The sequence below is a fragment of the Nicotiana tabacum genome, chromosome 19 (genome assembly GCF_000715075.1).
Source record: "Nicotiana tabacum cultivar K326 chromosome 19, ASM71507v2, whole genome shotgun sequence".
In the NCBI taxonomy this organism is placed as follows: Eukaryota; Viridiplantae; Streptophyta; class Magnoliopsida; order Solanales; family Solanaceae; genus Nicotiana; species Nicotiana tabacum.
The window spans coordinates 15,600,234-15,626,203 of NC_134098.1; the positions used below are offsets into that span (position 1 = coordinate 15,600,234).

General features: G+C 35.7%; 1 protein-coding gene across 4 annotated transcripts; it reads right to left on the reverse strand.

Annotated features, from left to right (window-relative positions):
• Positions 1-2,159: 2,159 nt before the first annotated feature.
• LOC107795010 (DNA polymerase eta) lies at positions 2,160-24,115 on the reverse strand. 4 transcript variants are annotated; one of them, XM_075239702.1, is made up of 18 exons: positions 23,881-24,115; positions 23,175-23,295; positions 22,959-23,070; positions 22,714-22,878; positions 22,099-22,263; positions 21,859-21,962; positions 21,487-21,606; positions 19,739-19,862; positions 19,409-19,522; positions 19,086-19,301; positions 17,250-17,358; positions 17,033-17,157; positions 14,109-14,166; positions 13,191-13,279; positions 5,031-5,091; positions 4,781-4,923; positions 3,618-3,723; positions 2,160-2,986 (listed from the first exon to the last, which is right to left on the reverse strand). In XM_075239702.1, exons 1-18 carry the CDS (start codon positions 24,074-24,076, stop codon positions 2,733-2,735), a joined length of 2,382 nt encoding a protein of 793 aa, XP_075095803.1. In that variant the 5' UTR covers positions 24,077-24,115; the 3' UTR covers positions 2,160-2,732. The 4 variants fall into 4 exon arrangements, with proteins under 4 accessions (XP_075095803.1, XP_075095802.1, XP_075095805.1 ...); XM_075239701.1 differs by having other exon boundaries at positions 4,781-4,932; XM_075239704.1 differs by lacking the exons at positions 13,191-13,279; positions 14,109-14,166.
• Between the last annotated feature and the right edge of the window lie 1,855 nt (positions 24,116-25,970).

Here is a 25,970-nt window from a genome sequence, read left to right on the forward strand (position 1 = left end):
TTGGTCGGGAAAAACCAATAAAGACAAAAAAAAAAAAAAACTTTTAGCATTTTCATTTTCGGATATTAATTTTAGGAAGATCACTTATAATTAACTTTAGATTTCATCATCTTATTTTTATTTCATCAGTATCTTTTCTCCTTTCTCAAAAGAAAAATATTAACGTATTCATGGATAGAACTAGCTTCCATCCTATTAGAGATCAAGAGAAAAAAGATGTAAAAAATATGAGATAAAAAAGATTTTACTGATTGATACAAGATACACGCGCAATGCACCATTAAAGTACAATTATTCTCATCTATTCCGAAAATAATTATTTCTCATGTAGGATAGTAATTCTCCTTACTTCATGAGAGTTCTTGTGTTTCCCCATTTCCTCTTGTTTTTGGTTTTGCAAGGGAATCGGACTACGTTCATAGATTGGTTTGATTTAATCATTTAAAGATATTTATCTGACACTTTTAGTATTCCTATTTAACCTTTTTTCTCAAATTCTCTTAAAAAATGTGTAACCTAATGAGCGTTAATGTCAGCATTGCTAATGATTTGCCCTTTCAAAGAACAGTGATTGTGCTAACTCCTCGACGTCCCACAAGATATATGACGATAATGGTTTGCATGTCAAATGGAGAATGTGCACTTTATTTTAAGGTCCAATTGCGTGCCCAGCCTAGTTTAGGACTTCAATTTTACTTATAAGAGGCAATAAAGATAACTAGAGTTTGTGGGTACTCGTGTAAAGAAATTGGCAAATTCTTCTAACTTTTTCTCTTGGCCATCATCTATAATTTACTCTGGCATCACTGTTAAGTGAGAATTACTAGAGTTCGAGGGTATTCTTGTAAATAAGCTGGCTATTACCCATCCTCTAGAATTTTTTTTGGCATCACTAGAGTTTGAGGGTGTGGTTTTGATGTTGAGAGTATCCTATAACTTCTTTTTTCTTTTTTTCTTTTTGTCGTTTTTCCTTCTTTCTTTCAGGTAATTTCAGTTTCTTTGTGTGATTTTAACAGAAAAACTATATGATACAGATGCAGGTTGCACCCCAATGTCAAGAGATCAGTTCTAATATTACAATATAAATACTCACTTCCTTCATTTTCAATTATTTCAATGACAAATTATAAGCAAATGAAAAAGGAGTCAAGCTTGGTGCTCTTTAAAGCTATAGCTTAAAGTTTTATTGACAATAATCTTTGGATGGAATCTGGCCAGAGGCGGAGAAAGTATAAGTTACGGGTTCGAACGAATCCAATAACTTTTGCTTAGACCTTATATATGTAATAGGAAATTCATTAAATATGTGTAAATATTCAATTGTAAACCCAATAACTATAATGAGCTATGGGTTCGGCGACAAGTTTAGAAACCATAAACTTCAAATTCTGGCTCCGCCTCTAAATCTGGGCCAACATTCCCCCCGCTGAGGATAGTAAAAATAGCACGGGCTAGCCAGTTTTCGGATTGGTAATTGAAAAATAACCAGCATTTGCAAAGTCATTGAAAAATAGTCACTATTTTGCTGCAACACGGACCGGTCCAGCATAATATATTGGAGATTGGTGCACCTGTGTATGAACTTCCAGCATATTATAATGAAATATTTTTCGAATTTTGAACAGTGTTTTCGTTCAGATTTATCTTTACATGAAAAGTGCTGAATTTCGATTACTTTTGAAACTGTGCCTATTTTTCAATTACCACTTGTAAATCTGGCTATTTTTAAATTTCTCCCCTAAGGATATCATGTAGACAAACAAAGTAGGTATTTGGACATAAGAATTGTAAAATTTCAAAATAGAGGGAAATATTTGAAATTTAGAGTTTGTTTGGGCATGAATATAATTTTGGATTGTTTTTGATGTTTTGTGAGTGATTTGAGTAAAAATTTTGAAAAATAATTTTTTGGAGTTTTTCAAATTTTCGAAAATTTTCAAAATGCATTTTCAAGTGAAAATTGAAAATTTTATGAACAAACACTGATTTCGAAAAAAAGTGATTTTTTTTTTGGAAAAAGGGAAAAAAATTCTTATGTCCAAACGGGCTCAAAATATACGAGCAACAAAATCAAGCCTTCAAATATCTGTAATAAGAAGCATTCACTACAAAGGCTCATAACTCAAAAAGAAGATAAATAAATGAAAGAACGTATCCCATTTAACAGAATAGAAATGAATAGAGCGCAAACTTGTCCATATAAGACATGACATAATAATATTTACATTTATTCATTTTCAAGAATATACATGCCCATCCTTCGAGCAAAACACAGCCTATAGCAACCTAATACGTATTATATTACAATATGAATAAAATTAGACAACTGATATAGCACGGCAGCTTCTTGATGTTGATCTCGAAGTAGTGCCAATCCCCAAGAACAAAGGACTATTCAACAACAATAGGATATTATATGTCAAGACTGAATATGATGACTAACCTAATAGTTACACAAATATTAAGCTCTGAATAACATTTCACTCAGTGATATTAACGGACATGCTTCTTCATCCTGCTCTCAAAGTAGTAATGACTTCTGCACTTAGCAATCCCGAGAACTAAGGAATATTCAACAACAATAGGATATAATATGTCAAGACTGAATATAATGACTACCCAACTTGTTAAGATGGCCTCCTCATTCAACAGGATCCAGCTCAATCTGGGCAAGAAGCTCCAGATAAGCCTCTGACATTAACCACCTCTTTAGAGGAATTGTTTGTTGGAATCTATTTATCCTTTGCAGGTAAGAAATAACGAGTAATACCCAAATCCCTTTTTACTGTGTTAGATCGCTTCTGAGGCCTGAGCCATGCACGTACCTCTTCTTGAATTTGTTTTGGTAACTCCTTCAGGACATCCTGGTCAATCTCATCAATGTCGTAACTCCAGGCAGGTCTTTTAAACTGGCTGCAAAGACGAGCATCGACACTGGACTCACCCCTTGTAAGTGAATTTTCTTGAGGAGGTTCACTATGAGGGTCTGCACAATACAAATAAATACAAAATAAGTAAGAAACCCAATACTCCCTGCTCTAAATTTATGACATCCTTTTCTATTTTAGGTGTCCCAAAATAGTTAACAACATTTCAAAAAATATTCTCTTACATTTGCCCCCTTTCATCTAACATGATGGTATTAACTCGACATGAATTTTAAGATATTAGGTTGAGTTATATATTATATTAGTGATGATGAAAAAAAAATATCAAAGTAATGTTTGAAAAGTTAGTTTGATACAGAAGCATCACGTCAAAGTTCAAAGTTAAATAATTTAAATATTTGAATTCTTGAAAAAATGTGAATGTTATACATACAAATGGAACAATGTGAAAGATTTTTGACGTCAAAAAATGAAAAGAGTATCATGTAATTTGAACAGAGAGAGCGCAACTTTAATTCATACAACTATTCAGATTTAAATTTTGATGTGATATGCTCATTTTAATCTAATTATCCAACTATTACTTTAATATTTTCCATTACCACCAAGTCAAATTAACACCTCAAACGCCATGTTCAATCAAACCACGATCATGTAAACAATGAGACGAGAGAGTAAAAAATGGAAAGCTAATTGAAAAAAAATTATATTGGCCGGTGAATCTGTTACCTGACAAGGAGGATGATTCGCTAAGATTAGCAGTGCTAGCATGCTCTATCTGTATGAGAGAGTCAGAGTTTTGACTTTGAAAATATCGCGAGATTGTTTGCATTCCCTAATATAACAATAGCAAAAAGAAGCTAAAAACAGTTTTCTGAAGCAATCAAAATAAAGATACTTTCAGTATTGGTAGACTGGACATTTATTCCAAGACAATTTTAAGGCATCCAATCCAAACATGGAATGTCACAATCTGAAAGGGATATAGGTGAAGATCATACAAATGACTCAGTGCTCTGATCATTGACGCCTGTTCCAGTGCAGAAAAGATGTGCATATACCTTACATGGTCTGTTTTATATGTGAAGCATAACATTCCAACACATACAAGGAGAGGAAAGATCTCTTTGATAATCTTTTTTATGAGGACAGATCTCTTTGATAAACGTTGTGATGCTTAAAATTTTTATTTGACCTCTTATGTTTAGATTATAGAAATATGATCTCAAACCAACCAACAAAGATCTATCAGCCTCATCATAGTAAATCTTTTACATGTTCTTAGGAGGTTGCATAATGATTTCTTTCTTTACTGCAATACATATATTGTTGAAGGTATAACACAACAACAACATACCCAATATTATCCCACACTGTGGGGTCTGGGGAGGGTAGTGTATACGCAGACCTTATCCCTACCTTGTGAGGATAGAGAGGCTGTTTCCAATAAACCCACGGCTCAGGAATATTGTTGAAGGTATAAATAATTTAAAAAATCTAAATCTTATTACTCGAGTGATAAGCTTTACTACAACATACTACGCAAAGTATAAATACTTAAACAAGAAGAAAGATGAAGAAAGGAAACCTAAATCTGACTGCTCAAACAATCTTTCATCTTAAAGTCAAGGAATAGCAAAAAAAAAAACTTAAAAGCAAAAAAAGAAAAAGTCAAGCAATAGCAAAATGCACAGTTCTTAAGGAAAGTACGGAGAGCAATCATATTGAAAAGGATAAGAATGGGGAAGAAAGAAAAGCCTGCGCATTTAAGGAAAGCTAAATGTGTAAGGAGAAACAGGAGAACACAGTCAATACACAGCTGTAATCCATGAAATAAGTAACTTTCTATTTTCTTAGATCAAGCAATGAAATAACAGAATGGAGTTTGAAACCTTTTCTTTATTGGACTTCCTCTTCCCTTCCTCCGACTCAAAAGTATCTCTACTCTTTTCAGTAAGGGAGACCCCACTTGATTCAGTCTGATCTTTCTCCCATCTCGGATACTCTTTCTCCCATTTCGGATACACTTCAGCATCTAAAGGATCTAAAAGTCCAATTAAAACAAAAATAGGGCAGAAGCAAAAGACAATTAAGGAAATATTGACCAAATTTTTAGCTATTAGAACCAATAGGAAGAAATACCTGGTGAAGAACATATCAAAGTCTCTTTATCTGGTAGCTGTTCAGGTGACAAAAGAAAGCCCTGCTCAAAAAGACCTAGATTATAAAGGTTTTATACCAGAGGATAATCAAAATGGAAAATACAGAAAGCAGGAATCTCACTGACAGTCTAAAGACCAGGTCTATTAAATAATTTATAGCACAAAATAAGTCATAGTACTGAAATTGTTATAACTGATATCCCAACTCAATTAAGCGGGCTTCTGGGATTACAATCAGTGTATATGGTTTGCTTCCTCTTTCTTTATTTACCAGTAACTCTTATGTCTCAACTTTTGTCTTCCCCCCTTCAGAAAAGGCTGGAGGAGTTTAAGATAACAAAAAGGGAAGACTTATCAACTACAAAATAGAAAAACAAAACTTTTCTTCTCTTTCTTTTAAGACCGACCGAACAGACCTGAAAACGTTATGCAGATACCAAATATCCAAATAACTCAAGCTAAAAGCATAAAAGATTCCTGTAGCCTATGAAAGTAGGAAGCTCAAGAATGTAGATTCGTGTAATGAGTAATGATGCGCACAAGATAGAACTGACCACAGCAAAAGATAGGAAGTTCAAAGATGTAGATTCGTACTAGTTAATTGTTTGCAGAGTAAAGAGACATTATTGCTTGAGGCCATTTTCATGATGAAAAAATGACAATATGCTATTAGCCACATCACGACTTAGCCCAAGCTCACTGTCAAGTAGGCCAGGTGGCAAGAGTTACTTGTTGAAATAACCCATAAATAGTGAAGATATCACTGTGCAAAAAAAGGAATAAGTGAGTGGACCACAGCCCACAAAGTTAAAAGACTAATGCTGGAAAGCTATAAATGGGGAAAGGGACGCCGGAGCTTCTGATGAAGCTGTAAAAGCAAGCCATGCAATATAGCTTTTTTAGAAGCCTTTCTCACGTGAAAACAGAGAGGAGAAGAGAGAGAGAGAGAGGAGAAGAAGAAAAAGAGAAAAATCATGCATTGTATAAAGCTTCAAGGTATATTTCCTTACTTTTATTTTATATTAGCATTATTAAGGCCCCATTTATTTCAAAGGCGTATCCGGGATTTCAAAATCATGGGTGCACTATGAGTGCCAGAGACCCGAGTTTTCGAGAGTGTCCGAGAGATGTGTTTTTGGTTTAGGAATTTTAAAGGTTAAAACGAAGACTAAAATAAGAGAAGGAAAAAAAGAAGCCGTATTACAAATATAAAAGGGAGAAAAAGAAACAAAAAATGTATTTAATTAGAAAAAAAGGCAGAGCACGATAATTTAACCCTATTTATTAATTAAAATATGATTTAAAAGAGGAAAGAGTATGGAATCGAACCCTGATTAAAAGATAGAAGGTGCACCTCCTTACCAATGCACTAAAGTGTTCACTTGAGTTTGGGCTCACCTATGTTAATTTAAATATTTGAGCTAAAATTTACTAGTGCTATACATGATTTCGGGGAGGAGGAAGGGTTCACATGAACCCGCCCCTTCCCATGTGCATCCGCCCCTGATTTATTTGCATTTAATGGAGGTATGAATTTGAATGGTTCAGACCTTAAACCATTTAATGAGTCTGGATAGATCTGAATCATTTAGATCATGAACCGTGGTCTTTGTTGAATTGTCCCACATCCGCGGGATTTGGGGTCCTTGGTCTCCTTATACGGTCTTGGGCAATCCTCACCTCATAAGCTAACTTTTGGGTTTGAGTTAGGCCCAAGGTCCATTTAACATGGTATCAGAGCCACTCTTGTGTCAGCTTTGCCGATGGTGGGTCAGAGTTCAATTGAGTTTAGGCAAATCACGATTAGGCGGGGCAAACCTCAGTGAGCCTAGGCGAATCCATGCGATGGGGCAAACCTCAGCGAGGACGTTGAGTCCATAAGAGGGGGTGCATGTAACCTACGTTGCTCGGACACGGGTGCAGGTGTCCGACACAGGTACAGATCTAGAGTTCAGATCCTTCAAGATGTAAATTCTAAGACGGGGATATGGATCCTAGTACGGGTGAGGGGATCCGGCTAAAAATAATTCAAAAAATAAAAATATAAAAGTATCTCTAAATTATGAGAAATACCTAAGTATAGCTTTTAAGTGTGAATATCTTTTTTATTTTCAAGTTGTAGATAAATAAAGGATTAAATTACTAGATAAGGTATGTTATTTTCTTCCCTAATTTTGATTCTAATTTCGGAAATCAAATTGTATCTCGTCTCGAATTTTTCCGTCCGTCGTGGTCAAAGTACCAAAATTATTTGACCAGATCCCGGACGGATCCCACACCCATATCCATACTAGTGTCGTGTCGACACGGGTGCGGCATCTAAACTGCCGTGTCGGAGCAACTTAGTATGTAACACCCCAAACTCTAGACAGAGTCTCACATCGGCAAAACACAAAAGGGAGGTTGGGTATATAAGTTAACAAGCCTTAGACCATAGTGACGCATTTTAAACTCATGAGGGCCTAGGCCCAGAGCAGAAATTTCACTAGCGAGTTGGGCTGTTACACATGGTATCAAAGTCAGGCCTATCCCAACCCAATTATTGTTACCGATGTTGGGCCCCCATATATATTGTCCACGCTCCAATTTGCAGGCTTGGGCGTGGGGGGAGGGAGGGGGGTTGAGTTGTCCGACATCGGTGGAATTTGAGGTCCTTGGTCTCCTTATATAGTCTTGGGCTATCCTCATCTCATAAGCTAACTTTTGGGGTTGAGTTAGGCCCAAGGTCCATTTAACAAGTCTTAAAAATATTAAGAGGTTAATCAAATATATTTGCGAAGATGGTCTTCCACCCAATCACCACCATGTAAGTCCTAGGGTGTCATGGAGCCATTACAATTGAAGCCTACAAGTTGGGTGTTCACGGTTCGATTAAACATCCATCCAAATCTGAGACCGAACCGATTTTCTTTTGGGTTTGTTTTTACATTTTAAAAAACTAATAATATTTGATTTGGTTTTATTAAAAAAATGAAGTAAAAATTGAACCAAACCGACAAAGTATGTATATATATATATATATATATATATATATGTTTTCATCAAAATTTTATCTACCATTAGTTTTATCTCTAATATGGTAATTGACTTTAGGCCATGAGCCCATTTCTTTAAAAAAATCATGAATCCAAACCCATTTTAAAGTTTAAAAAAATAACAAAAAACAAAAAACTTTTCGAAAAGTTACCAAACCGGCTAAGCCGTTTTTGTTTTTCGCTCATATTTCAGCTATCCCTTTTCAAAGAGGCAAACCAAAGGGCCAAAATCTACATCGATTTGCTACTATCCATCGTTGAAACTTGTCAAGGGGGAAGTCCCTTATTAATTTGCACATACATCATCCCCGCTAGAGGTATACTAAGGACCCGTTTGGCCATAAATTTTGCCAAAATAAACTTGGGTTTTATTTGGCAAACACATGTTTGGCCATAGATTTTGCCTACATTTTGGCCAAATCCCAAAACCCAAAACCAGCTCAATAACTGGTTTTGGGCCAAAATATCACTATTATATTTTTTTAAAATTGCCTCAAACTTTTGTATTTTATAAAAGAGCCCACCATTTATTATTTTGTAACGATGTTGCTTCGTCTTCTCGGTCTCGTCTGATAGTATATCATATAGTTCATTATAAAAATGATAATTTTGTATCAAATTTATTTATGTTCAGGACTATGGTTTGCGATAATATAATGAATGTTATTGATAATGGTATTGTTGGGTATTTGTGATAGTTTTTAGAACTTGTGGGTATAAGTCATGTTTCATATTTTTTCAAACCAAACTTCACCCAAAACAGATGTCCAAACACATTTTCATCTTCAAACCAAACTTCACCCAAATCAAATTTTTCAAAATAAATTTGGGAATCTATGGCCAAACGCTAGCTAAATCTCTCAGTTTGTCATAACCAATTTCTTACATGAGGAATTTGCAGAATATATTTGATGTAAAGTTTGTGAAATGTGACTATGGTCGAGGGTTGCTGGTGTAATCTTAAAAAGCAAAAATTATTATAGTGATATCTATCTTGCACTGAGTTCTAATAATTGCTTTTTTCATATGGAAACAATAAATGTTGAGCAAACTACACTAGCGCCAGTGATACCTTAATCACATGGTAACACTCCTATGTGCGCAATCCTCTTAAAAAGAAATACTACTTGTGGTCAAGACCCTAGCCATGGAGGAAGTGGTAGGGAAACATCTGAAATTTGGCAATACTTTTCAAAATCAATTGATAAAAAGGATGAACTGAGGGTAAAATACAATTACTACAGTAAAGACTTTGCTTGCCTTGGTAAGAATGAGACTTCAAAGCTATGCACACATTTAAATAGCAATTGCGGCAATCCCATCTCAAATTCACTTATAGGAAGTTGTCAACACTAAAACTTAAACCTATTAATGGAGGGGAAAAAGAAGTTGTGGATAGGGTTGTTTATAATGTTACTGAGGTTAGGAGGACCATTGTTGAATTTGTGATTCTTGAACAATCATTTAAAGTCTTGAGGGAGGAATGTTTTAAAAGATTATGGCAGTTGTTTTGCCTAACTATGAGTTACCTTCTTGCATTATTGTTGCTAGGCATTGTTTGAAGATTTATCTAGAGGAAAACTAAAAGCTTAAAATGCTTATTAAGATCGGTGTTGTCAAATACTCATTTAAGGCGCGCTTAAGCCCTGAAAAGCTTAGGGAGGGTGCTTCGCCTCACTAAAGTTGTGCTTTGATGTAGTCAAGTAACTAAGGCGGGTACCTCACTGCCCATAAGTTCTATCTTGAATCGAACAGTACTAAATAACACATATAATCGTCAAATAAGTGTACTTGTTTTAAGGAAAAAAACATTATGAATGACTTTACTACTTTTTCTTGAATAACATAGATATTTTTATCTTTTTTGCTTCATTACGCCTTTTTTACTAAAACCCAGACTTAAATTGCGCTTTGCACTTAAAGCCCCAATAGACCTTTAGCGCTTTGCCAATACTGATTAAGATCAAGGCGTGTCTTACTAGTGATACAAGAACATCAATCCAAAATTTGACTTATAAGGTCATTAGTGTCCATTGGATTGATGATTAATGGAATTTGCAAATGAAAATTATTAATTTTTTTCAAACTCAAGAATATAAGGGTGAGACAATTGCTAAGGGAATTGAGGCTTATTGTTTAGATTGGGGATTGAGAGCCTATTTAAAGTGACGCCAGATAATGCAATAACTAATGATGATGTAATCAAGCACTTGAAAGGAAGGATTAATGATGGGAAAGGCGTCTTCTTGGGAAATGATATTTTACATGTAAGGTGTAATGCTCATATTCTAGATGTAATTGTAAAAGAAGGGTTGGGTGAGCAAAATGAGTCTATTTCTTAGGTAAGGATAGCTGTGAAATATGCTAAAGTCTTCTCCTACAAGGTCAGCTTCCTTTAAATCATTAGTTGAGAAGGTCAAACTAGACACTCATGGCCATTTCAGGTTGGATGTTGAGACAAGATGGAACTCAACATATTTGATGCTAGATATGGCTCTAAAATTTTCAAGAGACTTGATAAAGACCTTCACATTCTGCCAATCATCTGAAGATGGATGCTTTGTCATTCCCCTCAATTCTAGACAATACCTAAAATACTTATGTTCATCAGTGTTGTCAAATGCGCGCCTAAGCGCACAAGCGAGGCTCCAAATCAGTTCGTCGCACCTCAAGCGAAACCCAAGTAGTGAAGCGTCGCTTAAGCGGAGTTTCGGGAAAAGTGCAAGGCTCTTGAAGCGTGGTCTTTTTCCAAGATTTTAAAAACATTTAAAAATTGGTAACTTTTCAGAATAGAGAATCAGAATTATAATTTAAAAAGGAAACGAAATCAAAACCCAACCTAAAAAGATTAGAAATAGGAAAAGGAAAATCAGAATCTTAAACAAAAAAAAGGAAGAGAAATCAGAAATCAAAACCCAATCCCCAAAGAAAAGGAAACACCAATGTCTTATAAATAGAGATGCAATCCACTAGAAAAAGACGCAAAAACTGAGAAGAATCTTTATTCAAGTTTTACTGGTACGTTGCTTCTTCTCTTCTTCGTTACCAGTAAAACTTGAATAAAGATTCTTCTCAGTTCTTGCATCTTTTTCTAGTGGATTGCATCTCTATTTATAAGACATTGGTGTTTCCTTTTCTTTGGGGATTGGGTTTTGATTTCTGATTTCTCTTCCTTTTTTTTTTGTTTAAGATTCTGATTTTCCTCTTCCTATTTCTAATCTTTTTGGGTTGGGTTTTGATTTCGTTTCCTTTATAAATTATAATTATGATTCTCTATTCTGAAAAAGTTACCAATTTTTAATGTTTTTAAAATCTTGGAAATAGCCCACGCTTCAAGAGCCTTGCGCTTTTCCCGAAACTGCGCTTAAGCGGCGCTTCACTACTTGGGCTTCGCTTGAGGTGTGGCGAAGCGGCGAACTGATTTGGAGCCTCGCTTGTGCGCTTAAGCGCGCCTTTGACAACACTGACAAAGATGTTTTTGAGATCATTGATCAAAGATGGGAATGCCAATTGCATGCTGGACATTATTTGATTCCCGAGTATTTCTATCAAGATCCGGCCATTAAGAATTGTAGAGAAGTAACGAATGGACTATATGCTTGTATTCAGAAATTGGTTCCAAGTATTGAAGTTCAAGATAAGATTGCATCTGAGTTACCATTATATACAAGAGCTGAGGGACAATTTGGACTTCCCATGGCAAAAAGATCAAGAGCAACGAGATCTCCAGGTATATGAAAATTCAATGTTTACAATTAACACTTCAAGGCTTCACGTTCAATATTTACTTACCACTAAGTCATATCTTTTTCAGTTGAATGGTGGAATCTATATGGAAATTCAGCCCCTCATCTCCAAAAATTAGCCATTAGAATCTTGAGCTTAACCGCTAGTTCAGCTGGTTGCGAGCGTAATTGGAGTGTGTTTGAACATGTGAGTTCTTATTAGACATTAGTTACATATAACTATTCGTTATTTTAATTTATTTGGTTAATTAATACAAACTTACAATTTTACTAACAATGAGATAAAATAATTCATGTGCAGATCCATAGCAAGAAGAGGAATAGATTAGAGCATAAAAGATTGAATGATCTAGTGTATGTCAAGTATAATCGTGCTCTAAGAACTCGCTTTGACTTGCGGAATATCATTGATCCAATCTCATTTGATCATATTGATCATAGTAATGAGTGGTTGGTTGGAGAAATGGGGGTAAATTTTGAAGCGGAAAATGAATTGGTGTTTGAGGGAGATGATGACTTAACTTGGGGCGATATGGCTAGAGCATCGGGAAGCGAAGATGCACAAACATACTCATACTCAATGAGACAAAGGGGACCATCAAAAACTTTGGCAGCCGGTGCTTCAAGCTCTCAAGTTCGACGTATTAATATAGATATAAATGATGTTGATTCTAGGGAATCAGAGGAAGAAGATATTGAAGGCTATAATTCTAGTGATACCAATGAGAGTAATCCTATTGAAGAAGATGATGACATTTTAGATACATATGATAATGCTAGTGATTAGAATTTAGAAGTAGAATAGTTGGTTTTGTTTAGTTGATAGTTTATCATATTTTTCACCATAATTTAACTACATTGATAAAAATAATACTACATTGCTCTAATTTTGAATATATTTGTCACTTATGTTTTTATTACGTGATCTGTAAATATATTGTACACTATTTGTTATATTGCGTTTTTTTGCACTAAAGCCCGCACTTTGAGTGCGCTTTGCGCTTTAAGCCCCAACAGCCCTTGTCGTTTTTTTGCGCTTTTCGCCTTTGACAACACTGATGTTCATTATAATACATCTAGAAAAAACATTTTCAAATTTTAGAGTTGCATCTAACATCAAATATGTTGGGTTCCACCTCGTCTCAACATCCAAATTCAAAAGACCATGAGTGTCTAGTTTGACTTTCTCAACATATGATTTAAAGCAAGTGGATCTTATAAGAAAAGACTTACAAATTTCACAATAATCTTTACCCGAGAAATAGATTCATTTTGTTCGCTCAATCCTTCTTTTATAATCAAATTTAGAATATGGGCATTACACCTAACTATATAAAAAATCATTTCCCAAGATGATACCTTCCAATCATTAATCCTCCATTTCAAGTGCTTGATTGCAACATCTACATCATCTAAGTTCACTGTGAATAGGTTCTCAACCCCACAATCTACAAAGCAAGTCTCAACTCCCTTAGCAATTGTCTCACACTTATCGTATGGAGTTTGAAAAAAATTAAAAAACTTCTTTGGCAAATTCCATTCATTATCAATCCAATGGGCAGTAATGATCATATAAGTCAAATTTGATTGATGTCCTTATATTACTAGTAAGATACATGTTTATTTTTAATAAGTCTTTTTAAGTGTTTTTTTCTCCTCTAAATAAATCTGCAAACACTATCTACAACCAGTAATACGAGAAAGGTAACTCATAATTAGGCAAAACAACTATCATTAATCTCTTGAAGCATTTTCCCTCAACAACTTTAAATGGTTTTTCATCAAGAATAACAAACTCAGTAATAGCCCCTCTTAATCTCAACAACATTATAAACAACCATTTTCAAAGCTCCCTGCTTCCTTCTTTAATAGGTTTTTCATCAAGAATAACAAATTCAGTAATAGCCTTCTTAATCTCAACAACATTATAAACAACCCTTTTCAAAGCTCCTTGTTTCCTTCTTTAATAGGTTTTAATTTTAGTGTTGACTACTTCCTGTCAATGAATTTAAAAGAGGCTTTGTCACACTTGATATTTAACTATGCACATAGGATAGATGTCTCATTCTCACTAAGACAAGCAAAGCAAAGTCTTTATTACTGTAATTGTATTTTGCCCCCAGCTCACCTTTTTTATCACCATTTGTATCAATAAATTTTGTAAAATGTTACCAAATTTTACCGTATCACTCTCTATGGCTAGAGTCTTGACAACAAGTAGTAGATTTTGTTTTATTTTTGGAGGATTGTGCGTTGTAGAAATATTAGGATCCTTACCGTGTGCTTGAGTTATCGCTGGCACTGGTGTACTTTGTTCAACCTCTATTGTTTCCAACTGGAAAAAAAATTAAAACACAACCAAAAAGAGATTTTACTGTAATAAACTTACTTTTTAAGATTATGCTGAACACCAACCACATTCCACCATAGTTGCATTTCACAAAATCTACATCAAAAATATTTTGTAAATAATAACCCTATGAAAGAAATTGGTGATGAAGAAACTAAGAGATTTGAGAGATGGTGTACAGTGGCGATGATAAATGATGGTTGTTGCCCATTGATAAGAGATGGATAGTAGCAAACCGATGTGGACTTTGGACTTTTGCTTCCCTCTTTGAAAAATAATAGCTGAAATGGGGGGGGGGGGGGGTTAACTTTTGTAAAGTTAAATTTTTTAGTCAAAAAATGGATTTGTTTTAATGGCCTTTTTTAAGAAATAGGCTTATGGCCTAAAGCCATTACCTTATTAGAGATAAAACTAATAGTAAATAAATTAATATATATATATATATATATATATATATATATATATAAGTTATATTCGATATAACAACAAACCTAGTGAAATCTCACAAGTAGGGTATGGGGAGGGTAGTGTGTACGCAGACCTTACCTCTATCTTATGAAGGTAAAGAGGTTGTTTCCGAAAGACCCTCGGCTCAAGAACATTAAATATGAAGCAACAGAGAAACAATAGCATCAAGGTAATGAGACAATGGAAGCAAATAATACGAGTAATGACAGAGATCCAGGGATACGAAACTACAAGAATAGAGCCAATCCTACTGCTAATAATGACTCACCGTTTAAAAACAAGGGACTAGGAATAGAAAAAAACCCGACTAGTACTACGACTGGTAAGACAAGGCGAAACTTAGACTATCTATCAACACACCATCCTAATTCTCGACCTCTACACCTTTCTATCGAGGGTTATGTCCTCGGTAAGCTAGAGCAGAGCCATGTCCTGCCTAATCATCTCAACCCAGTTCTTCTTAGGCCTCCCTCTACCCTCCTCTGACTCGCCATGGGCAACCTCTCGTACCTTCTAACGGGAGCATCAGAGTCTCTACTCTTCACATGACCGAACCATCTCAACCTCGATTCCCGCAACTTATCTTCCACACGAGCTACACCCACTTTATCCGTATATATTCATTCCTAATCTTGTCTTTTTTGGTATGCCCACACATCCATCTCAACATCCTCATTTCTGCTACTTTCATCTTTTGGACATGAGATTTCTTGACTGGCCAACACTCGGCTCCATACAACATGGCCGGTCTAACTACTGTTTTGTAGAACTTGCCCTTAAGTCTAGGTGGCACATTCCTGTCACACAAAACACCAGAAGCAAGACTCCACTTCAACCACCCGCACCTATACGATGTGCGACATCCTCGTCGATCTCCCCGTTACTCTGTATTATAGACCCAAGATCCATCTCTCTTGGGGATGAATTGTATATCAAGCTTCACATCCACTTCTACTTCATGCGTCCCAACACTGAACTTACACTCCAAGTATTCTGTTTTTGTGGTGGTGAAAATAGTGTAATACTGTATATATATATATATATATATATATATATATATATATATATATATATATACATACATACATACATACATACATACATACATACATATTTAGCTAGATTGTAAGGCCCCGGAAAAAGAAAAAAAATGTTATAGGTTTTTTTAAATGTAAAACCAAACACATGTTACCTTCTCAAAAAAAAAATGTAAAACCAAACCAAACCCAAAAAGAACAATCAGTTTGGTTCGGTTTCGTGAACACTCCTAGCAATATCTATATCCAATAGCCGCAGTAAGTTACTCTAATCACACAACGTTAACAGGCAAACTAGCATATCCTCCCAAACAGCATTCAGATAATCCTACTTCATTCAACGTACCACTTTGCCCATAATGTCTCAAAATACTGTAAAGAGTCAACAGTAGAAGGTTTTTGGGCCATACCTAAATATTTTTACTGGTACATAGCGAAGCCAGTATCATATCTCCAAGTAAAGATGTCCACTTCCATCAACTGATAGTTCGCTATATAGGAGGGTTGAGTAGCCTTTAAGTTTTCAAGCCAGCAAGTGGCTGTGCTTTGGTTTTTCCCCTAATGCTGCTGTAATGCTTTTATGTACTCTTTTACTCAATTAACCAACATCTTTTTAAATCTAATATATTGAATTTTCTGCAGTAAGCGAGGATTTACATAGCCTTTTAACTCCAACTCATTAGGGACTGAGGCATAACATTTGTAGTATATCGAATTTTCTGCTAAACCCAACCACGGCTCAAAAGTATCATATTTGCATCTATATAAGTTTTTCGCAAGTGCAAGTGATTGCAACCGAGGAGAGGAGTAGACAGAAGCGTAATCTCAACTGAGGTTGGTTTGCCTCGTGATTCACTTTCCACCAAGCAAAAGCAGTCCCCATGAAACATGCTTTACATTGTCTTGGACACTCCTATTGAACCTGTCTCTCAAAAGTTTGGGTAGGTTATGATCTCTTTTAAGCACTTCCCACAAGGTCAACAAATTTCGAGAAGTATTAAATTTAGCTACAAGCATAGAGAAAATCCAGGCACATATATTGCAGATAATTGCAGTCAAAGCAAATTATCAGTAAGACATTTAAGAGAAAAAGTGTAAAGAAAATACGTTCCATACATGCATCACTAAATTGATAAGGCATTCCTACCCACCCCCCCCCCCCCCCCCCCACACACACAAAAAAAAAAAAAAAAAAAAATCCGCACTAGCTTTTTGAAATATACCATAATTAATATTCAAAATAATCTGGATTTTATCTGAATCACGACTTGTAAACATTATATTGTATGGATGATGTTCTTGTATTAGACCAATGCAGATTGAAACAAACAAGAACGACATCAAACCTTTTCTTTGAACATCTCCTTGTCCTCTTCCTCTATGGAATGTTTAGTCTCTTTATCTTCCTCATGTCGAGCTATTCGTTCTGTTGACTGCAAAGTTGGATGACCTCCACTTCTTAGACAGTTCTCTGTAAATTCAATTCCAAAAGGTAAGACAATCAATTAACAAAAGAATGCCAAAAGACAAATACAGATGATAACTAGCATAGGGGCATACAACCTGAAGGTGACAAAAGTGGAGCATCTTGGATAAGCTTTTCGCTGGATAGTTTTACTTGAGGGTAAATTTCCTCTAGGTTTTGAAAATAATTCATGATAGACCGTGTACCCTGCCAATAGAATTAAATAGGAGAATTTAATACCATGACGCTAAGCATATGCTAGATGTAAAAATCAACCGGAGCACGAAGCATCTCGCATTCACGCAGGGTCGGGGGAAGGACCACACCCCAAGAGGTGTGATGTAGGCAGCCTAACCTAATGAAGCATTAGTGGCTGATTCCACGGCTCGAACCTGTGACCTATAAGTCACATGGAGACAACTTAACCGTTGCTCTAAGGCTCCCATTCAAGTAAAAAATCAACCAAGAAACATATTGAAAAATAAGTCTCAGTTAAAACGAAACAACAGGAAACCCTATACTCAAGTAAGATTGCGATAAAACATTTCAATTTTTTTTATACAATTCCTGTATGGGCCCAAGCTTCTTAATTGAACTGTCAAATAACTAGCCAGAAACATGCAGCAAAGAGCAAAGTTGGAGCTCTTCATTAGTAGCTCCACTCAGCTGCACTTGACCTACTTAAACTACCTTATTTAGCAACAGAGAAATTAAGTTTTTCATCCTTTCCTCTTCAAATAACCTCAAATTAAGTAAACTCCTTTTGTCAATTGGATGTTTATTTAGGATTATAATTTACCATAAACAGATCGCATGGCACTTCCTCTTGTTTATTTGATCCTTATAGACTTTAATCTGAGATTACCTTTTTGTTTATCTTTGCTTCCACACAACAAAATTTATAGGTAACTCAGCGAATACACGTAATATAGTTCACCTTAAAGTAACTTCTAGCACAGAGGATATTACTCATTCCATGGATATTAATTTGTTCAAGGTTATGTTTTAATAACTGTGCAATTTCACCCCACAGTTGCTTCAAGAAGCTGAACATATTTCAAACTGAGAAATAATCAATGAAAATAGAACATATGGTAAATCTGAAGAGGCTGCTTCGAGTTAGAGTAGAGTTTCATGTTCACTTGCAACAAAGTTAACCACCTTAATGTTATCAGCACTAATAAATGTAAACCAGATTTGGGAAAAACTGCCTGAGGCATATACACCGCAACAGGAATTCTGTCAGCAGCAACAATGCTGCCATTATGCAGGGAAAGTCATTTGACCATGTTCATTTATTAAAAAATAATTCCTTTCTGAAATAGAGACCTGTTAAGAACCTATGAGACAAGTAGCAAAAATGCGATCAACAACAAGCAAATTCAATTTGGATGGAGTCATGGAGTTCGGAATAATCAATTAGAGAAAGAAAAGCATCACAAAATAAACTTTAATAAGAATTAAGCCATTTACTGATTATATCCAAACTGTAACCTGAAAGAAGCAATCAAGAAAAGGAATTTATCATATCAAGTTTTAATAGTAGTTGTGCAATCCCTTTCTCATATATCATTACAACAACAACAAACCCAGTGTAATCCCACAAGTGGGGTTTGGGGAGGGTAATGTGTACTCAGACCTTACCCTACCTTGTGAACATAGAGAGGTTGTTTCCGGTAGACCCTCGGCTCAAGGAACAGTGAAAATAAAGCAACAAGCAATTGCAACAAGGTAACAAGGCAATGAACTTTCTCATATATCATTAAGAGAAACAAAAACCATCTTTATGAGCTTTCATTTGTTCATTCGGTACTTCGGTTTACTCATCTCAGAGGTTTATGAATTTATTCCATGGAGATTTGGACATAGGATAAAAATGTGAATGGAAAAGGATGAAAGAAATACATTATTGTTACTAGCAACTTAGAACTTACAGATGGTATGGCTACTATTTTACTGGCTGAAACAGAAAGACCAGTTATTCCCCACCCACAGTTTTGATTTCCTGAAGTCTTCACATTGTACTGGCCAAGATATTCACGCAATCCTGCTTGAAACAGGCTGAGGGCATCTTCCTTAATCTTGGCAGTCCCATACCTTAGTGGACATGACTTTGATGGAAATTTCTTAAACGAATCTGCGTCATTTGACTGCACATAGCAAATATTAAAGTATGCAAGTTCAGGAAACTCTAAATTGCTAGGGAACTTGCAAGTAGTCATGTCATCATGCTGGAGATATGACAAGAAAAGCCAACCTTGTGTGCTTGAGCATGTAGAGTAAGAGTATGTGCAATCCGCTTATTCTGTTCTAGATCAGACTGAAGACGTTCACTAAGTTCTTCGCAGAGTTCACTGAGCCACTTTTCAACCTAGAAACAAATCAATAAAGGTAGAGTAGGTCCAATTACAATTGGTAGATGAAACATTTAGTAACTCAAAACAAAATTCCAATGTAAATGTACACAAAGTAAAAATCAGAACATCGTTGCTTCTATTTTTCCCTAAATCAGTTATTTCTAACTGATACGAGTAAGATAGATCAGTGATCATGCAGAAGATGGATGTTCAGTTTGGGAAAAACTTACAGAAGCAACAGTTTTAAGAGCTCGAGGTCCAGGGAATGTCTTTCCCGAACCATGACTGTTGGGAAGAAGGCGTTCCTTGACCTCTTCCCCACTAATGCCCCTTGCTGTATTACATAACCAGGAACTGTACAAGTTAAGCACAACAAAGTCAGTAGGCCACAGAGGGGCTACATGGTAAGACTAAAAATTAAAGTATTAAATCTCAAGAACCAAACGTGTTGTCAGTAGACAACAAACTTAAGTTAATCAATTGTAAGGGAAAATTTTTAAGCTGATCAATCTTAAACTAAATATTGAAAGGTCAAGATGGTGGAATATATCATTAAATACAAAATTGATTTATAGTTGATTTTAGGTTATGCGAGCTTATTACTTGGTACTCCCTCCATCCAAGAAGAATTGCAGGGTTTGAATTTGAAGTACAAGCGTCAATCAACTTATCTAGTAAAATAGACTATTCATTTCTTAATATTTTTGTAAAACATTACATATTTAATGGGCTACATTAAAAACCATTCATTTCTTAATATTCAGAAAAAATTTCACATATTTAGAAAAGTACAGCAAAACCTAGGTAACATTATTTTAATAGTTAAAAATGTTTTTAAGATGTTCTGAAAATTATATTCAAGGAAAATTAGTTTGATTCTCCAAATAATAATAGTGGCATTCTCATTGGGATGGAGGGAGTAGCGTATAATTTCAACTAACTTCAAATGCTTACCAAAAGCTAATTTTTTGTATAACAGGAAAGCACCATAATGAAATACAGTTAATTTTCTCAACTGGTTAATATACGAAATAATAGTTAATTGTCAATTTGTCCATGTGCGGTTGCATTTTTCCTTTTTCTTTTATTTAATAATATTTAATCTCAACCCTGTTCAACTTGTTAGTGATAGAATCAATTTCTTTGACTTGCCATAGGATTTTAAATAGAGCTTTATGTATTACTCTTATCAGTTTTCTTATCTTATTAAACATGTCAAATATGTGGTCACTCAATAAATTCTAATTTCGAACGGTTGAATTAGGTTATCGAGAAATGACATTTTCAGAATGATTTTCAATCAACTTCACTAGTGTCTATCAACATATAAAAAGAACCTTATTGAAAAACCTAGAAATTTTTAGGATAAACATAATTGACCAATCTGATCACGAAATTGCAAGCAAGTGTTCTACTCTGTCTATGCACATCAAACAATTCTATAAAAACACTAAAAATTTATAAAACTGAAGTAGGCATATATATCAGCTCAGAAGCATAACACAAGAAGAAGTAACAGAAAAAATGATGAATTTAATTGGGAAAAAGTAAAATCAAGGTTATCAGTACACTGGCGTTTCACAAGACCTGTTTTCCTGTTTATATTACTTCCATTAGAAGAGAGAAAAAAGCATTCTACGAGGGTGTTTGGGCAAAGCGTAAAAGCTAGTACTGCTTAAAAAATTAGTTGACCAACTTTTTAGCTAACCCAAACGCCCCTATGAGACTAGACTAGATATGGATAATTCCACCTTAATTAGAAGCATGGGAATAATTACTAAACTGTAGTGAGTAAAGCTATCTTGAGACAGTTTGGTCATAAAATTCCTTATTTTCATTCTTTATTTTAATTCACGGTTTTAATTCAACTAGTGGTCTTCTTGCCTTTAAAAAAGGAGTAAGCCCCAACATGGGCAATGATAGACAGACCAAAGATTTACGAAGACTAACACATCTGAGACTGCGAGTAGATTATCACCCAGTATTTATTCCATAATACTCTTGTAGCTTCTCTTCTGAAAACTGGAGCAGATCCCCAACAGTGTTCACACCTAAGTCAATTTGCAAAGAAGTTCCAAGTTTTCCTCCAAGCTGTTTCCTGCGAACGAATTGTATACCAAGCCATGTTTAAATAAAAGTATTTACAAGAATATACAAGCCAAGAAATATCATTTACATTATAGAAACCATGTGCGACACCCTAGAGCAGTCAATGGAAAAGATTGAGAATAAGAATATAAAAAGAAAATAATTCAACCTCAATAAGACATAATTAAGCAGCCAGCATATTATTAACTATTCAAAAGATGGTAATAAGGTGTCAAGAGAGGATTTCTGTGCAAACCCCTACATTTTCTTTATAGGCAAAGTTTCAAGTAATTTGCTGACGGATGAGGAAGGCACCACAGTTTGCTGAGCAGGTTTATTCATTCCACTTGCTAGTTTGGCCAGCATCTGCTCACAATTTCATACTCAAGTTACTAAAAACCTTCTTCCAAGATAAATCATCAAATAAAAATTGATGCATTTTTCATTTAAACTGAGAACTATATCCACCTTATTATAGTTGCAAAATATTAAGTATTTCCACCTTATTATGAGCAATGCCTGCAGAACAAGTGAACTCAGTCTCTTCTAATACTTGCAGCCGAAGTTCTGCAACAATAAGGGCTCCACAGGCTAACAACTTATCACGGCGACTAGCGTCACTTCTAGTGAGCCAATGTCTGACATTCTCTCCGGGATCGCTACCAACCTGTGCAGGAACTAAGTCAGCAGATATCAGCAGAACGCGAGGGATATGGATAAAATACAAAAATATAAGTATAACAGAAAAAAGCAAAAATGTATTTAAGAAAGGCCAATACGAAAAAATTTGCAACATTATTTTGCAGAAGTCCATCATATTATGCAGGCCTGCCATATATATTTTCTTATCTCCGTTACTATCATTTCAAAATATAATAGAGTTTACTTTCTGTTCTAGCATTTCATTACTTGAAATGAGAAAATAGGCCTTGATTGATCAATGATATGCTCTGCTGATTTGTCGGAGTCTGAAACAGCCTTCTAAATGAAATCCAACTTCAATACCCTAAACTAATGTTGCTCTTGAATGCCATTACCCGATCGCACTAAAGTTTCTTGCAGTTAGGAGGAAAAACAAACAAAAAAAAAAACCGCTGCTTTAAATGACATCTACTACCTCAAGACCCAAAACATGTGATTTCACTGCTTCTTCACTGATCGTGTCCAGGCACTCAGGAGGATTATTTGCCAACATTGCTTCAGCAGCTATAGTGAGATCCAAATACACTTCATCAATTGAAGCACGCTCACATCGGCCTCTTCTTGAAAGTATGGCGACAACCTGCAATTATGTTATGCTATGATTATCAGCACACATTTTTCGTTCTTAAAGCACAAGGATAGCTTTCAGTATCAATGGACCTCTGAGCCTGCATTCCTGTAAGAATTTAGGTCAGCTTTACCACGGGCAACTGGGACTTGAACAAGATGAATCTCCGGACAAACTTGCTTTGCTTCATCACCTCGCATTGAGCTTAAACATGTAAATATTTCAGTGCTCAAACAATTGATGCGTATCAAAAGTTCTCCAAGAATAACTGGCTAACTACTCATACAGTCAAAGTCACACAGACTCACCGCTTCACCCCAAATTTACGAGCCTCATAACTGACGGCGATCAGCCCCCCACCTTGCCAAGAATTGTACTGCACAACAGCAGCGGGTTGACCTCTTAGACTTGGTTGCTTTCGCTGCTCCACTACAGATACACAGTGTGACCAGTTAGACAGACTATAAAAATGACATCATGGCGTAACGAAATTGCACAGCAATAAGGTAAATACACAAGAAAAAGCTGGTAGCATATCACTATTATTAAAAAACATGGTAACATCACTATCTCATGATCATTACAGAAAGAACTTCAATGGCCTAATGTGTACCATAGTGCATCTGTTCAGTACATAGATATATCAAAATGTCAAACTAGATTCTCAATATGAAGGTTGTAATGCGTACATACACCAATAAGCAGAGCATTATTTAGCCCTAACTGTAAGTGCGCATCATAGAGTCTTCGCGTACCTTAGTATTACAAGAATTCTTAATTTTCACAACGATTTCATATGTGAAATTCAACTTTCTGTGTTGTAGAGTTTCATCATAATTCCAAAGATGATTCGAGCAAAAAAAAAAAGGGGGAAAATTGTGATTTTTAAAAAGGGAAATTAAGGGAAACTATTTACAGTGTCAAGTCTGCTTATGCCCTAATATCAGTACAAATTAATCAAATGTGATGAAAATTCCAAATTTTTCAGGTAAATGGGAAGAGGAAAATGAGAACCTTGAACATAGAAGCAATCCATGTCGACATGAGCAATAACTCTAGAATCCGATGACTCAGGCCTTGCCACCGGCATATTTCTCTCTCCCGTCAATCGTCTTTTACTATTTTCCCCACCAATTCCTAGGCGGGTAACATTTGAACTTTTATACCCTAATACTAGAGGATGAGCATGGGCCGAAGCACTATATTGCATATGAGATCTTTTTTTCTCAATCCTTACATAAATAATTGATTGGATGCACAATTTACTTTTTTTATCGAGTATAAATAGATTATATATAAATACATATATTTGTTTACCCTTAAAACAATATAATTAAATTTATACGTGGTTTATAGACAAGTAAACTAATTTGATCCTAAAATAATAGATGAATTAGAAAAAAATGTAATATTTAGCCTTGAGACGAAGATAAAATAGCAGAAATTATAATTTCGGGAGCAGGGCTTCCGGGGACAATAACAACAAGATCAGTAAACAAGAAGATAAAATTATATTGAGCTTTAAATAGAGTGTAGCATATGTTTTTCAGAAAATTCGTGTCCTTTACAATGATAATAGAGCTCACTATTTATGGTTGTACCTAGGGAATAAGGTACTAGGATCAAGCTCCTCTATAATGACAATTATGAGGGCCATTGAAGAATGTGTAACGGCAGGCAGTGAATGTCATATTCCTTGTAATGGGCCGCGTACTTACTACTATGGAATATTACTCATTAAATACTACCGGGTGGCAGTCATTTTATTCATCTTTATGAATATCATTCCTTCTGGTAACAGACGGGATCGTTGCCTCCGGATTCGACTACCTTCTGACTTCGGCTCCACGTATCACTTCCTCATGTGATCATTTAATATAAACATATTTTACCATATACACATAGTCCCCCTACTTTTCGGTGGCATAACTTTGTGTCATCGGGAAGTCGGTAGAAACACCTTTTTGACGGGAAATTCACAAATCCCCTCTGAAAAGTTTCTGACGGTTGATTAGACGTACATCTCTCCGTATTTAATGCCTCGAACCGCGTCATCCTACGATTTAGCATCAATTTTGCCGGTTATCGAGGTAATTATGGTCACGATTTTAGCCGCCTATACCTTTACTTATACACATCATCTTCCTTCGTTTACACTTCATAATAATCTAAATTTTCTCAAACTTTCTTTACTCAACTCATACTTCGTCTTTAACATGTCTTTAGCTTTCTTCTTTGAGAGAAAAAAAACCTTCCTTCTGATAAAAAAATGGCCTCTTCTTCTAGAAACCCAAATTCTTCAAAGAACAAAGGTAAAGCTGATGATGCTGCTCCCCCCACGGTGAGCACCATTATCCCAAAGAGTCTAGTCATTACCAAAGATTTTGAAGAGAAGTTTCCTTCTGCTCACCCTCATACGTGGGCCGTTAGCGTATACCCTTCTTCCATCCGTCTTTTCAGTATCCCTGTTGTGAAGGAAGACTGCCAATGTCAAGATTTGGATATTATCGCCCCCGACCTGGCGGAGTGGATAGCCTTACCCAAGAAGAATGTTACGTATTTTTACATGTATCCCTTTACTTTGGGAGCGTTTTCTTTTAGTGGAGAGCTTAACTCCGTCATCGTGGAGTTATGCCTCCGCTGCCAGGTGTTCTTGGCATAAGTAAGTCCTTTCATGTGGAGGACAATTGCTTGTCTTCGACGCATGTGCCAAGATACGGGAGAAGAGCTAACCCTAGCTCGAGTAATGAACCTCTATTCCCCCAAGATCTTCCGCGGGGGAATGATAATTCAGCAAGTGCGACCACCATACTCTGCTATCCAGCATGGATGATGACAACGACCGTGGGTGGATGGAACGGTTCGTTTAGTCACCACCAGTGATATCATCCCAGCCACGACTCAAGCCTTTGCGAAATTATGGAACCACACTTGTAAGTATACCATTTGTTTTTTCTTCCGTTAAAGATCATTCCACATCGTTATTGACCTTTCTTCTTTTACTTATTTCAGCGACTCGGTGGATTCCACCTAGAGTTGAAGGTTTGGACCAATGGGTCCAAAATATTTTGGATGTTACTATACCCGAAACCCGCATGTGGAAA

Coding starts and splice junctions, on each gene's coding strand:
- LOC107795010 (XM_075239701.1), bottom strand. CDS start 24,076: ATGCAATATAGTGCTTCGGCCCATGCTCATCCTCTAGTATTAGGGTAT. Junction 23,071..23,174: donor CGTAAATTTGGGGTGAAGCG/GTGAGTCTGTGT, acceptor TACATGTTTAAG/CTCAATGCGAGGTGATGAAG. Junction 17,359..19,085: donor AAATAGTAGCCATACCATCT/GTAAGTTCTAAG, acceptor TTCTATTGGCAG/GGTACACGGTCTATCATGAA.